The sequence below is a fragment of the Lepidochelys kempii genome, chromosome 5 (assembly GCF_965140265.1).
Source record: "Lepidochelys kempii isolate rLepKem1 chromosome 5, rLepKem1.hap2, whole genome shotgun sequence".
In the NCBI taxonomy this organism is placed as follows: domain Eukaryota; kingdom Metazoa; phylum Chordata; order Testudines; family Cheloniidae; genus Lepidochelys; species Lepidochelys kempii.
In genome coordinates, this window is record NC_133260.1 from 123254000 (window position 1) to 123270071 (window position 16072).

Sequence of the window (16072 nt, forward strand, 5' to 3'; positions counted from 1 at the left end):
AGGCTGGCTGAGATATTATTCCCCGCTGTTTAAGGGAGACCAAGCCATGCAAAGAGGGTGCAGATCACTGCTGTACACTGGCTCCAATGTACTGTCGGCTCTGCAGTAGTGAACGCATTCAAGACCTCCTCCTTGTGTTTCATTCGGTTGTTTCTTGAAAGGTTCAGCATTCCCTGTACAATGCAACTGATATTTACAATAACAGGTTCATCATCCTAAAGTAATATATAGATGAAATATACTGCAACCCCGGTGAAAGAAAATAACAAACGGTGTAATTTACAGATGTGGAAACAGCCGGGGAAGGACGAAAACACACGGACTGCTGCTGCTGTGGAAACAGCAATGACTAACCAGCCACTATGGTCTAAACCAAAGCTCAGTGAAGACAATGGGAGGCTTTCCAATGACTTCAGTGTGCTTTGCATCAAAGCACCTGCAAGGCAGAGAACTGGCTGCCAGTGTGGTAGGTGACCATAAAAGCCAAATTGCAGATGAAGCATTAGAGCGATAGGGAAAGGCGTTACAAGGCACAAAAAGAAGAGCCGAGGGAAAGGAAAAGAGAAGGGGGACGGCTGGGGGACAGGACCAGCTGTGACAGTAGCAAGGACGCAGCCGGGAGGGAAGGAGTAGGCTTTGTGCAGTGCATGGATCAGGGACTTGGATGCAAGAATTCTACAAAACCGAAATCAGGCAAATTTTGAACTACGGGGCTTCATCTCCATCAGGGGTTTCCAGTGACTTCATAAGCCTGTCTAATCATTCACAACATCCCCAGTACCCCGCGATGGAAGAGCGGCTGTACTTCACAGTTGCTTTTTATTTTTTTCCCTGCATGAGAGACCAAGTGAAATGTGTTCTGTGTTCAGTGGCTTCAGTTTGGCACTTAGTACTTTAACTTTCCAATATTATGTCCCAGCTGCAAGACACTGAAGTCCTTTTGGGTTCAGATTCTTCAGTAAATCACTAGAACTCAGCTGTGCACTGAACGCTAACGAAACACATGAATTATCACCTTGCGGCTTCTGACAAATTCCTGCAGAGAAAAAAATGTGTCCTTGAGGAATCCTTGTGCAGCTGTGAAAATGGAAAACCTCTGCCCTCTTAGTCAGTGATCCAAAGCCTCGTGACGGCAATGGGAGACTTTCATGGGCTTTTGGTCAGGCTCTCACGTGCCCCGGCTCATAACAAAGCATCTATTACATGCTTGTCATAGCAGCAGTGCAGAGGCCTTTTTATTGGATCAACAATACCCAGGACATGAAAGGTCCATGGTTCCACATTTCTAAATTTAGCTCCGTGCTTTCAACATCTAAGTGCTTTTCAAAGACTAATAAATTTGCCAGTACTCTTGTATCATAAGGAAGAAAATATGTCCGTAAGCTTCACTGGTGTTTATGGACCTGATCCAAAGCTCTCTGAACTCAATGTAAAGAGGCCCTTTAACTTCAACGGTCTTGACTCTGGCCCTGCATTGTCTGATGTTTTCCTTTCCTTTAGGAAAAGAGAAAGTTAAAAGGCAGTGCAACTGCAAGGAAGTTTGCCCTCAAAAGTCCTTGTAGTACAGTCAATTTTCAATAGGGCTTTTTTCTCCCCTTGACACTGATTGATGGTTGAGTCCCTCAAAGCTATATTGTACATGACTTTGAAGAAGAAGATATCTAATTTCCAATCATAAACATGGTTTGGTTTTGTCTGTCTTTTAAGATGGTATACCTGTCACAAAGCTTGGTGGAAATCTACAGGTGGGCAGAAGCCAAGGAAAGGCTAGAGTCCATGAAAACACTTCCCCTGCATCAAGTGACATGGTTCAGGGCATTGCTAAGGAGCTGGTGGCATCTCTGAGCCCATAGCAGTCAGTGGAGGTACTGCAGAAGTGAATTGACAGCCTGTCCTGCTCCTGCAGTATAGGGAGGTGACTGACATTCAGGTCAGGCAGTCTTCTAGTGCCCTGCTTAATTAATAAGAAATTCTTCATTCCTTCCTCACTAGTCTTTCCCCCATGCTTCCAGGACTGGATTTCAATGGTAGCAGGTGATTCTCTTCACATGCCGTAAAGATGGCTGATGAGCTGGGGGCAGTGGCTAATCATGATCCTCTGAAATGATATATGGAAGACAAGGGCTATAAAAGTGAGGTTGGGGGTGCAGGCTTCTGGAGATGCCCAAGAAGGCACCAAAAGGAAGGGGTTTCCTAGGCCTGGTAGAGGAAGAGGAAGTTCATATTACACCTTTCACCCACTTCTGGGAGTGGCTGACAATGATATCAAACTTTCATCCAGAAGAATCCCAAAGTGGTTGACATGATTAGGCCCCAATTCACAAAGATACCTAAGCATGCTTAAGTTTAAGCATGTGAGTTGCCCCACTGAAGTTTAAAGTTAGGGATGTACTTAAGTAACTTGCTAATTGGGGCCTCAGTGAAAAGGTATTGGTCAAATTCTGGATGCTTGCAGCACTTCCATTAAAGATGCTGCACAAAAGTATCAGAGGATAGAATTTGGCCCCAAAGGTATAGGAAGTGGTGATGGCATACTCTCAGGGCCATGAATTCCCTTGCTACATAGTATGGCATCACTGACGTTAACCTGTAGTCTTCTTTAACTCAGTGATTTTTTAATACTGTATTTAATAATCAGAAGAGGTACATTATAACTATCTAGACCTAGATATAGTTCCAAGACCTGGTTTGAGGTTTTCAGGCTAATTGTGAGACTGCATAACTCTGAAGGGAAGGTTCAAGTTTTAACATTGCTGAGTCCAGCCTAGCAGGATGATCTGCAAGCTTAGAAACTAAATTCTGGGGTTGCAAAATGAATCTACAAAGGAGCAAAGCATGAGCAAGAAGCAAACCACAAAAGGCTTGGAGGGTTGATTCCGATGAGTAAATCTGAAGTATCGAAATTTATTGAGTTTGCAAATTTGGGCTAGATATCTCATCAGAGCAGGCTTCCCTGGTACATATCTGGCAGGTCCTGTTTCAGTCAGGGTGGAAGGGAAGTAACCTGAGTAGAACTTTTCCTTAATCAAGAATTACTGTAAATATTTCAAATAACTTTCCAAACTCATTTAAGTCTGTTACAGGAGATTTGCAATGAGGAATCAGAAACTTAATTCTCCAAAATCCTGATCCAAAGCTCACTGAAGTAGATTGAAAGATGACCATTGACTTCAATGGGTTTTGGATTATATTGCAGTTCCCTTGTCTTTTGATTAAAAGAATCTCAATGTTTCTGGCCAATGAGTACGTCCCTTCTTGTGAAAAATACACTTTAGGAGACAGCTGCGGCATTCCTGAGGTGTGCTTTGATTTCTTTCTTGGCTGCTAAGAAGGAATATTTGAATGCATCCCAAGATAAATTAATTAGAAGGGCTACTAACTGGATTCTAGTGATGGCAAAGGGAAACTGATGACTGTCAAATCAACATTATAATCGGCTTTTCACGTCTTATGTTACTTTCTTATTGAAACACCATTTATATGAATGGGGGAAAGAAAGGCCAGGTGTCTACCTGCCTGATGGGAAGACTATTCAGAGTTTATACTTTGTCTGCTGTACCAGTCACTAGGGGAGCATACTTGAAACACCCCTTTCAGTCCTCTGGGTTTCTGTGAATGTTATGTTACTTCAAAGTAGTTTGGATTGTGGTAGATTTGCTTATTATAATTATTTTATATAACTCCTAAAACTGCAGCATACTTTTTAATGACAAGTATAAAGACAAGGTTTCTGCTTCAAGGAACGTTCAATCTAAAGCCCTGATCCATTGGGAGATAGTAATTTGACTTCAGTTGGATTACTCCTGTGCTAAAAGTTAAGCACATGCTTACTGTAAGTGCTTTGCTGATCAGGGTCTAAAATTGCAATCTCTTCAGGGCAAGGATGAGAAAAACACTGAAACACATCCTTAACTTTGAGCATGTGACTAATCAATGGGACTACTCATGCACTTAAAGTTAATCTCATGCTTAAGAGCTTTGCTGGATCGGGACCTAAATCACTGCTGTTGCACAGACGCATTGTGTCAACTTCTGTAAAACTACACTGGAAACTAAACAAGGAAGGAAACATTTTGAGATTTTTGTGCTCAAAACAGAAATACTACTAAGTATAGAAGCTTATTACTTTTCTTGTAACAGCACTGTCATGCTAGCTCCATGGAACTTAACTTGGCAAAGTATGCTCCTGTTTCATCTTCTAACTCCAGGAACTTCTACTCCTCCATTCTTCTGTTGTTCTTGTTGGTTCCTTTATTCATCTAGTTTTCCCTTTGTAAAAACATCTGTCATCCATGGCAGAGAGCTCAAGTTTTGGAGAGTGGTTTATTTAATTCTTGACTGAGCAGAGTGTTACTGCTGTGGCAGCGAGCGACCCGATCTGGGTCAACAGACTTGGGCTCGTGCTACCATGTGCTAAAACCAGCTGTGTAGATGTTGCGGTTTGGGCAGGAGCCTGGGCTCTGAAGTCTAGGGTAAGGCGAGGGCTTCAGAGTGTGAGCTATAGCTGAAGCCACAACTTCAAAGCGTTGTCTACACAGCTGTGCTTAGCACAGTAGCCCAAGCCTTCATCTATTGACCTGGGCTGGGAGGCTTCATGCCAATGGCTATGTAGACCTATCCTATGAAGCTTAAGAGTACTCAAACGTCCCAGTTAGAGAACATTTTTAATATAACATAATTTCTTACTTAGGAGTGCAGCTCTTCTTCTCCCAATTTAAAAACAACAGCAGAGAAACAGTGTGATTCTGAGTGATTACATGGGAAAACAAGAAGAGTGAGGATTCGGTGTAGTTAAAGCCGTAAAACGAAAGACAAAGTTTGTGGAATATACTGTCCTGTTTTCTCCTATACATTCAGGGCCAGACTTTTTAAAAAGAGCCCAGCATGCAACAGCTGCCATTTAGACATGCAAATAGGGGCCTAAATTTTCAGTGTAGGCACCTCAATGCATCCTAATTACGAGAGCTGTGCATGAAACTAGAGCTTCTGTTTCATGAAGGATTTTGATTTTGAAATTTGTCTTTATTCTGAACTGGAACAAAACCTCCAAATTTTGAAGTCCTCCAAGGAAAATTTTGTTTGGGGTTGACTTCCACTTTTTGTTAAAATAGTCAATAGAAGAGGTAATTTCAAAACAAAAAATCAAACTCTTTTATTTTGAAAAAATGTCAAAATCAGATGTTTCAATGTCATGGGCAACGTTTTCCTGGTTCTCTTCCAAAACCAAATTCCAGAAAAATCATCTCAGTTTCACAAAGCATTTCAGTTTTGACGGAATCGCATATTTCAAAAGAATATAGTTTAATTTAAATTTCTCTGGCCAGCTGTACTGTGGTTAGCCTCTGATTTAGATCTATTCTATTCTGTTCAGGTTCTTATGCCATCATATCACTAGTTTTGTTGCAGCAACACACTATCCAGGGTGAAGACTCTGTGTGTGTGTGTGTGTTTTCATTTTTGGGTCGAAGCATAACTAACACAGTCAGCACATCTCCTCTAACAAAAAAGGACCACCAGAGACATTAACTGGTGCCCACAAGCTTCTAGGATTCAGATGAGCAGTGCGGGGGATTTAGTATGATCCAAGTGAACGACGAAACATTTTCCTCATAATTTTCTCACACCTGTAAACAAGCACCTTTGCTGTGAAGTGTAGAGCAGTCTCCTGGTCTGACTGAGGAAATTACTTGATCTCTGTAAATCTCTTGTCAGTATTTCATGCAAATTGCATATTGATTTTATGCGGATCCTTTAAGTAGCATTAAGGTTTGCAGCCTACCTTATCATGATCAAACAACAGTCTGAATGCCCTCAAAGAGATGATCCCACCCCCCCCAGCAGACAGTGATAACAGTCTACACTGGACAAGGATTATGGATTCACAGATGCAAGAACACACGGGAATAACAAAGATAGGAGTTATGGGCTATATTTGCTTGTAGCTGAGTATAATTATTGTAAATGACTGTGCCTTTCTTTAACGTTGGTGGGACTTCTCACCAGCCAAGAGTGTTCCTCTAGCACTGTATGCTTGTAATATTTGCTATTTCACGGTACTACTTAGATGAGAAAACAACCTATTTTTCATTTCATTTTAAAAGTTGCCAGAAAGAAAAGTGATTTAAAAATGGAAATAGAGTGCATTTGACTCCTTTGTCAGATCCTTAGGTGATGCTATTCTGCAGTTCCTAGTATGGTTTTTAAGTCTGTGATTAGATTCCTCTGTATCAGCTTTCAGCACAATGCGGGTGACCAAAAGCAGCGAGTGCCACTCGGTTTAAAGAGGTGTCGAACTTGCTCCTTTCTTGTGTTGTCATCTGTCTGATGCAGAAGGCCTTATATTTTTCAAATGGGGAACCCCAAAATGGAGGCTGGTGGAATTAATAGACACTCGAAAATTTTGGGTTAAGTGACTATTCAAGGTCAAGACACTGGCTAAGATCCTGATCCTGCAAACAATGAATACTCCCATTTATTCACTATAGTTATTTGTTTTTGCTGCACTGGGGCCTAGGTCAGGAAAAGAAGCCCCGTCTTCCTATTCCTTGACCGTAAACTCTAATCACTAGTTCACTCTGCCTTATTTGCTAACCTTAATCTCATCAACATGCCGATATAGCCCCTTACTTCTACTGCCACTGTTGTTAAGACATTTCAAGTGATAATTAAGGCAGACTTCTAATTATTTGTTGCACTTCATTTCATTATGAGCAATCATACCCTAGAGCTGAGTAATTGATTTATTTGGTTCATTTGGGGGTCGAACAAAACATTTAGTTTGACCTAAAACTAAATATTTGGTGTTGTTTTCAGGTGGTTATTCTCCCCCCCCTTTATTTTTTTTAATTACATCTAGCTAAAATTTCACAATGAAATAATATTTCAATATGAAAAGTTGAAACACTTCATTCTGAAAAAGTCAAAATGTTTCCTTTTGACTCCTTTTTTTTGTGTGCATTTTTTCCCTCGCTTTTTTTCGGGCTGAAACTATTTGACCAAAAGCTTGCAAATAGTTTTTGTTGCATTTGTCAACAAATGGACTAACAAGTATTAAACAATTCATCCCCAAAATGTCACCCAACACTAGTGGTACCAATGTTTGTTTCCTTGTGCAGCTTCGCAGATGTTTGCACAAAGTGCAACATGACTGGAATTCCCGCCCAGCTTAACAAGACGGCTCCACGCATCCCCTCTAGAACCTTATTGCATAAAACGACACGCATCTCGATCCGTTAAACATCACTATGTCAACATATATCTTTATGGAAAGGCAGTTACATTATTTATTTATGTTTACAACAGAGGCATGGATGTTCTTTGGCAGCACTGACTTTGGATGTTAACGTTTTTTAATGTCCTTCACGGAGCAGACAGTCACTTTAATTTTTCAGTATTTGCTGTCTACTTGCTTGATAGCTCAGAGGGGATTTAATTTGTGAGGCAGACCTGCCAGTCTGCAGCACAGAAATGATAGTAGTCATCCACCACCTTGAAAAGGTTGGTTTTCTTTAAACATTTCAAAAACACAGTTCTCCAGGGGCACTGTCAATTGAGGAGGAGAAGAAAGTGTTTGTGAATCCAGAAATAAATATTAACTCATTCATCACCCGTTTGAAATGATTATTTCAACCACAACAAGGAAAAGGCTTGTATTCTAAGAGCAGGGTAACCAGACAGGAAATGTGAAAAATCAGGACAGGGTGGGGATAATAAGAGCCTATATAAGAAAAAGACCCAAATATTGGGACTGTCCCTATAAAATTGGGACATCTGGTCACGCTATCTAAGAGGCGTTTTTACTAGGTACTTTTATGATTTGAAGAAGCTATTTTGTTACCCTGCAAGAGTGGAATTGGGCCAGGTGGGCCAAATCTACTAATTAGGTTGCAAACATTGGAGCTTTAGGGTGGAGGCAGCTAATTAGAGAGAGGCTCACCTGTACAGGAATAGGCAGGGTCTATAAAGTCAGGTAGCAGGCTACAGACAGGGCTGCTGGGAAAGGCTGCAGGAAGGCAGTCAGTAGTCACTCCCTGGGAAGAGAGTGCCTGGAGGTGGTATCCCCAGAGAGAGAAGGGGAACCAGTCAGAAGTAGGAAGCAGTCCAGGGAAGAAGTAGAGAGAGGAGCCCAGAACTGCTGAGTGAGGGTCCCTGGACTGGAATCTGGAGAAGAGGATGGGTCTGGGTTCCCTTACCAGCCACTGAGGAAGTGGCACTGGGCAGTGAGAGGGGAAACTGCCTAGGACTGTGAGAGAGAAGGGACTGCTGAGTGACCTAGCTCAAGGGCTAAGTCCTGAAGAGGATGCTGTGGTTCTTGGGTCTGAGAGAGGGGCTGAAGACCAGAGGGAGAGACAGTGTGCAAAATTGTGGATGGGGGCATCAGCCTCGAGTCAATCCCCAGAGGGACCAGGAGGAGGTGCCAGACCAGCAGTGAGTGGTGTACCCTGTGACTAACATCCATAAACGAAAAAACGAGGGAGTGCAGGCTTAGATGGTTTTGGTCATATACAGTGCAGACCTGACAGCTTCATGGGTGAGAGGGTCTAACAGATCGAGACTGAAGGAAAAAAGACAAAGAGGCCAGCCCAAGAAGAAGTGGTGGGCTGTCATTAAGGAAGTCCTGTTAGCATGTGGTATGATAGAGGATATGGCATTGACTAGAGCACTCTGGAGGGAGAGAACTTGTAGAGCAGACCCAATCTGATTGGATTAACACCAGGAAGAAGAGTAATTCCGAGGTAAATGCAGGGACTGATACCCAGGAAGCTGTCTGGTTGGCTTTTACAGAACAGTAGGGAGTAAACCTTCTTCCATAAGGATATTCTTGCAGTGAGTGTCAAGATGGCAGTGCCTATAGGCTTCATCCTGCAAGCGCTATTGAGAATACTGCTCACTACTCAGAATAACCCTGTTGATTTCAGTTGGACCAGTCGGGGTAGTAAGCCCTAAACTCAAGTCAGCATTCAGCCTGTGCAGAATAGGGACTTCTGTTTGCAACACCTCACTGTTTTCTTCCTTCAGCATTCTGTGCCAAGTTTTGCATCTTGGCAGAGACAGTACCTAGCAGCTGTAATTTACCTGGCACTATAGAAAATCCTAAGCCACTCTCCACATTAAGGAAATTCACGCTGCTCTAACTACACGGAGGGGACTACAGGGGGGTGGGCAGCTTAGCTTTGGTCTAGCAGGAGATGCCCAGGGCTGGAAAAGCCAGGTCCAAGGGGCAGTGGTGGAGCTGAACTGGGAAACTTGCAGGATGCTCGTTTGCATCGGAGATGTATGTGGATCTTGGGAAGTTCAGGCTGAAGCTGTTGTGGATTCAGTGAAATGCTCGTTTTACAGCTTCACAATAGATCCCGACCAATTTAAGATTTCTAAAAAACTGATTTTTAGAATATACTTTATTTCAGGCAGTCCTGGAATTTATGCTGCCCACTAATTTCCCAGTGAATAATAAACTGCAGATCATCGATTTGCTGAAGAGAACTCATTAGTAAAGCAGCACATATCAGCATACTGCTAATGACTTACCTTTTGACTAAGGCACATACCAAGATTAATGTGGCTTATTACAATGATTCTCCAAGACCCTTTGCTAAAAAGATTTCTAATGATAAAAACACTAAGCTATTTAGGATGGTTAGCCAGTAATTATCTGCACACAGTTGTCATTGATAGCTAGTCTTTAATAACCCTCAGATATGTTTTGGTCAGTTTTATATTTTTTCATGTTAGTTAAGACAAATTGGTCTTAATGTAGAAATAGGTCTGAGCCAAAACTGACTCACCTAACATACAGTGTCTGAACTTCTGGCAAAGTTAAAATTCAGATCTAGCACCTTTACAGATGGTGGTCTATGGTGCAACAGCAGAGGGTTTTAGTGGATATGGGAAGATGGTGAAAATACTAGTGTGAGATCTAAGTAGGTGAGTGGGCAGGGACATTGGAGAAGTCCACTGCAGATGTCAGGAAAAGGCAAGTATTGGGAAGAAGCCCCATTCTATTAAAAATGAAGATTTAGGCTTCAATCCTGCAAACATTTACACACATGCTTTACTTTACTGCCATGAGTAACTCCCATTGGGACTACTCATGGCAGTAAAGTTAATCCCCTATGTGTTTGCAAGATCAGGGCCTTAATTATTTAGCTCTAAGCCAGAGACACAACCTTAGATCCAAATGTGCTTTTTTTCCCAAGAGATAAACCAAAAATCCAGGATTCGAACATTCTTGAACATTGTGGTGTTTGAAACTTAGATCAGAATTTTGATGTTTGAGCCATTCTCGAATATACTTCCTTAAAGGTCTAAGCTTCTTAGGTCTACTACAGACATTTTCTCCCTTGAAAAGCAAAGCCACCAATTTGGAGTTGGTACAAAGGGGCAAGAATTTAATGCCAACTGCATTGGAAATTAAAAAAATAAGATGTATACAGTACAAGGAACCAAAATGTTGGGCTAGCCTGATGCTCTAGTTGCTGTTGTCTCTGCAGTGAGACAAGAAACCCATGTATGATGTATTGGTTCTGATTCTCCGGATCATTAGTAGTTGGTGGATGAATTATGGAGATACCATACCTTTCCAAACACACATGCACTTTTAGAAAATAAAGTGGAAGGTTCTATTTCTAAAGTTTTCCTCATCCTCCCAAAGAGGATTTGTAAATTGGGGGTAGCCGTGATTTTGATTGATTTCTATGCATGCTTTGCCTTAATTCCTATCAATGAAAGTGTCCCTACTCACTAGAGTTGGAGTGGACTCTGCAAAGAGAAGATAGAATGGATTTACCATAACCAGCTAATGCAGAGGGTGGTGGTAACACAGGGCCTCTCCAGCTAATGAAACAAGCCCAAAAAACCTATTAATCCAACAGGCAGTTATCTTGCTTTCCATCTAAATAGCTGCCTCACCACCAATACAATAATATCAGGAGCACAAAATAAAATTATTCAATGTTAAGCCGTGTTCCAGTCTTCATGGTGGTCCTGTCTACTGAGCAGGCAATAGAGCAAAGGAACAATATGCAAATTCACCTTTCAATGTGCCCAAACAAAACCCACAGATCTGAACATCCCAAACTTTGACAGTGGTTCGAAATCCAAACCTGGATGCAGATCTGAATTCCTTGGCTAGCCCATATTAAAGCCCCAAATCCAAAGTCTCTGAGCGTTAGGTGAGAGAGGGTGTTCAATATCTGGATCTGAATTCTGTGGTTTCAGCCCAAGCTGTAGGTTAAACACAGTCTCAGTTGATCCGACTTCTAACATACTTTAGCCAGCAAATGCGGAAGGGAGGACACGATGTCGGCCTGTTCTGGAATATGATCTTTAGTGTGCTGCTAACGCAGTTTGGCTGTGCTAGGCAACAACATGGTCTGTCAACATGGTTCTAACTAGAGCTGTGCAAATAATTCATTGAATGAAGTTTGCTTCTTTTTCTGTTCGCAAATTGTCCATAAGCACTTCACAATTTTCTTAAATGTACTTGTTATTTTAAACTATTCACCTAGTAATTTCTATGACTCTTTCTTGGTCTGTAGATTACTCACAAGTATAACTGGTCAGGAATTTTTCAACTAAGTGTTTTTTTCATCAGAAAATGAATGATTTGTTGAAACACAGGGTCCATTTTAATGAGTTTCTCAACTGAAAAATAATGTTGAGACATTTCGAAATGTCCCATTTTGACACTTTCGAAATGAAAAATTCTAGTTCAAAATGAGTTGACATTTTGAAAATGTTAAGCCAATTATGATCAAAACAATAAAAATATTGAAATCAAAATGATATGTTTCAAAATTATCAGGATACATTTTTTGATTGACTGAAACCAAAAGTTTTCAGATTTTTGGTCCACATACATTTTTGTGATTTTTGACTTTTCATCCCAATTCAGGATGGGAAAACTTTTCAGTATCTTACGGGGAGGGTTCTATTGACAAGGACTTTGTTGTGAGTATTCAACATGTTTAAAACAAACAAAAGGAAGTACTGCTTCACACAATGCACAGTCAACTTGTGGAACTCTTTGCCAGGAGAAGTTGTGAAGGCCAAGACTATAACTGGGTTAAAAAAAGACTTAGATAGTTCATGGATGATAGGTTCATCAATTGTGATTAGCCAAGATGGTCAGGGGTGCAACTCCATGCCCTGGGTGTTTCTAAGCCTCTGACTACCAGATGGTAAGATTGGATGACAGGGGATGGCTTACTTGATAATTGCCCTGTTATTTCATTCCCTCTGAAGTATCTGGCATTGGCCACTGTTGGAACACAGGATACAGGGTTAGATGGACCATTGATCTGATCAAGCATGGCTGTTCTTACGTTCAGTATCTCAAGTGAGCGTTGTGGTGGGTAGTTTGGGTAGGGCACAGGTCACGTGATTATTTCTCTTAGATTCCTAGTGCAAATGCTCACAATTATTAATCTGAAATTCATTATGTTCTATAATGTTTGCTGTCTCTGCTATCAGGAAATTCAAGGAGTGAACACAAAAGGCGGGTGAATACAGGTGGAAACAACTTCAATTGCTATGAAAAGTGTGTGTTCCCAGAGGGTGGGATTTTCCAAAATGCCCACCTTAGCCCCACTCTGCTCCCATGGAAGACAGTGGGAGTTTTACCATTGGCTTCCATAGGAGCAGAATTAGGCTAAAGCTGAGTGAGTGCTTCTGAAAATCCCACCCAGAATGTCTCTAACTTAGCACTCAATCTAAGGTGGTGTGACCCTATTCAGAGTGGCTCAGTTTATGGCTAGCTTAGCGGAGATGGAACCGAGCCAAAACCCAGATCAATCCAAACATCCCCAAATTTACGGGTGTTAGAAATTCAAATCTGAATATTGAAAACTGCTTCTACCTTTATAATAGCCTAAATCAAAATCCTGGTCCAAAGAACCCCAAACAGCGACCAGTTTGCAATCTGGCTTTGAATCTAGCAGTTTAAACTTCTCTCTCTTTAGCTTTTCTCCTGGATCTGAGTCAGGAGATAATTGACTGTAATGTGACTGTTTAGACTCCATAAATTATGTAATACTTAATGTAAACTGGGAAGAAGCAAAGACTGAGTTAACAAAAGTTGCCATTCTTTACCTTGGGGTCATGTATTCCAGAAAGCTCCTCATAGATTTTCTCTCCTACCATGACAGCAGCCAGGTTCGCTGTGTATGTCGACAGACAAAACAAACAAAAAATGGCCCAGAGATTCATTAAAAACCTTCCAGTCCAGCATTTGGGGGGTTTGATGGCAGCTGTTCTGCCAAACAAGATTGCGTAACAGACATTCAGGGCAGAGGAGAAGGAGAAAACTTTATTCCTGTTTCTTCCCTTGGGGGTCATCCCAAAGGGGCTTTTCCACTCATACAGTGTGAGAAATACTGCTGTGATATGGAGGGCAACAAATATTCCCAGCCACATGGTCCAGTGGAGTGGCCACATAAAGGCTCCAATAGGAGCTGCTGTATCTCTGGTCCTCACTAAGATGCCCAAGCTTGTTGAAAAGAAAGGGCTGGTGAAATCAATCACTTGGCTACGGGCTGTATTGATGCTGAATGATGTCACTGCCATGTGGGCTGTCCCAGCCAGAAGGTCACCCACAAGACCTGTCCAATGTCCATTTTTCCAAGCTCCGTACTTTCCATCGCCAACAATGTACAAGTCAAAATCAAAGTTCATATCCTCAGCCAACTTCTCCAGCAGGTCGATGCAGTAGCCATAGCAGCACTTTTTGAACTCAATGGGCACAGTGTCATTGCCCCCATGAAGGGTTTCAAAGAGGCTATCCAACATGGCTGAATCGTTGGTCAGAGGATCCAAGCACAGTTGTCCTGCTGGGCACAGCCCTTCATCATCCACGTTTCTCGTGAAGACAAAAGGGTGTTCTATCAGTGTTACCACTCTCAGGTGCAGCCGGGGAGGGTGCAGGATGTGGTTTTTGTGCCTCTGGGCCTGCTCTGGCCATATCCCATGATCCATGATGATCTTTCCTTCTTGCCAACTCCCCAGTCGAGTCCACATTGGGTTCCCAACAGGATCATGCTGCAGATTCCAAATGAAGAAGCTGTTTTCTGAGCTGATGATGGAAGAGCCTTTCACTTTAATGTGGCCACTGAGACCGTTAAAGGTCGTGTTGGCTAAAAACCTGTTGGGAGAAGAAATGTAAGAAAACAGAGCCAGACATCCAGATGGCTGAAGCCTTACACTGCTTTAGAGGAACAATGGGCTTGTATTGAAAGCATTGTACTGGGACTCAGGAGAGCTGTCTGTTTCCTGTTTCTGGCTGTATGACCTTGGGCAAATCATGTAATCCCCTAGTGCCTCACTTCCACCATCTGTAAAATGGGGATAATTATGCTTCCTTTCTCCCACCCTTTGTCTATTTAGATTTTAAGTTCTTCAGGAAGGGACTGTCTCTTACTAGCTGGGCAGTTATGAATCCTTCTGATTGAGAGAGTGCTATCTGAGAACTTCACCGCCTACTCTGCTTAGCCTTATTAGAAATTTAATATCCATATAATGCAAAATAATAATCATGCTAGTGCCATGTTAAGTTTGAGAAATCAAAGAAGCAAAATCCAGAAAAAAAAAATCCTCAGCTTGTGCAAATCAACATAGCTCAGGGATCTGGCCAAGAATTTCTACCGCAACACAATTGAGGCATAGTGTATGCCCTACTTATTTTAGGGTATAGCTTAACTAACATAAAACAATAGCACATTAAGCTTTATATTCAATATGAAGAACGAGAATAAAAAGTATTACAGGCCAAATGAACTCGTTGGGTTTTCTGGTTTACACTGGCAGAATCTAGATTGAGTCATCGGTTGTGTAAACAGCACACCTCCCCACCCACAGGAGTGAATCAGCCCAACATCTCTGAGGTGGCTAAATTGTTTTATAAACTTTCAGTTCCCTGCTACTGCAGGGGCCTAGGGCATTGGTGCACGTTAGTCCCTCCTGTTCTCCGCCCGTAGCACAATAGCATAGTCTCTGGAGGGCTGTAATTCTTTGGCCTAATTCTGATTGCTGGGTTTAGTGTGCAGCTGGTGGCCTCTGATATTCAGGAAGTCTGTTGGCCCCTTCTGGCCTTAAACTCTCTGACTCCATGATTTGAGAGATTTCATGACATTTAAAGTGTTGATTTCGCAACGTTATCAAGTTAATGCATTTTTTTGCCTCTGATGTCCATGGTAGATACTTTTGTCGGTGGTGGTGGTACTTTAATCCAAACATCCAAAGGGAGCCGGGCATAAATCACATTTTAACAACTTATGCTCTTATACGGTGACTTCTGTGGCCATTAATCACTGGCATATGCTATATGCAGCATTAATGAAGTTTAAAGTCAAGGGCCTTCATGGACATGGAAAAACTGCCTTAGTCAGAAACCTTAAGGAGAAGCTAGAGCAGTTCAGCTGGTATCGGGCTCAATCTAGCAAGGCCTCCTGTGAGGTACAGAGCAAAGTCTGTAGGAGTTAAGTGTTCAGCATCTTGCAAGCATCTGGCTTATAAAAAGCGGTTCTATTTACATGGGTCCCTATCAATAACATTTCTGTACAGGCTGCTGGCAGGCATGTACAGAGAGTGGGTAGTTTACCCAGGCTTGTGGACATGAAGGGTGAGAGCCTCAGATGGGGTAAATCAACACAGCTTCAATTTACACTAGCTGAGGATCTGGCCCTAAGATGAGGCTGTGTGAACTGTATGAAGGTTTGGTTAGTGTCTGTAATGCCGGCAGACAAAATGCCAGCTCATGCCCAAGCCCCTAGGCATCAGCTGACCACTGACCAAGACATACCTGACTTAGTCTGGCTCCCTTGTGTATTATTATTATTAGCATAGACGTTAAGATTAAAAGAGTGTATTTAGCATTTATGGAATACTTATAGGATGCTGCATGTAAAATTTCACTTATCTGTACCCCATGTTATATGGTGATATGAAGTGTTTGCATTGCAATCCTCTGTAACTGTGCAAAGTTACTAAAGAGGAAAGATGAGTTAATATACATAAAAATCCTGGTTTCTGACAGAAGGTGTTAGGTCCGGCTCACCAAGAAGGCCCATTGAAACCAAAT

At 41.9% G+C, this 16072-nt stretch overlaps 1 protein-coding gene across 1 annotated transcript in view; it reads right to left on the minus strand.

Moving 5' to 3' along the window:
* Positions 1-16072, minus strand: part of GRIN3A (glutamate ionotropic receptor NMDA type subunit 3A) — a 98908-nt gene that overhangs the window by 46385 nt on the left and 36451 nt on the right. Inside the window, exon 3 of the mRNA XM_073345715.1 lies at positions 13090-14137. Within this exon, the coding sequence (XP_073201816.1) occupies positions 13090-14137 (1048 nt within the window). The remainder of the gene's footprint in view (positions 1-13089; positions 14138-16072) is intronic.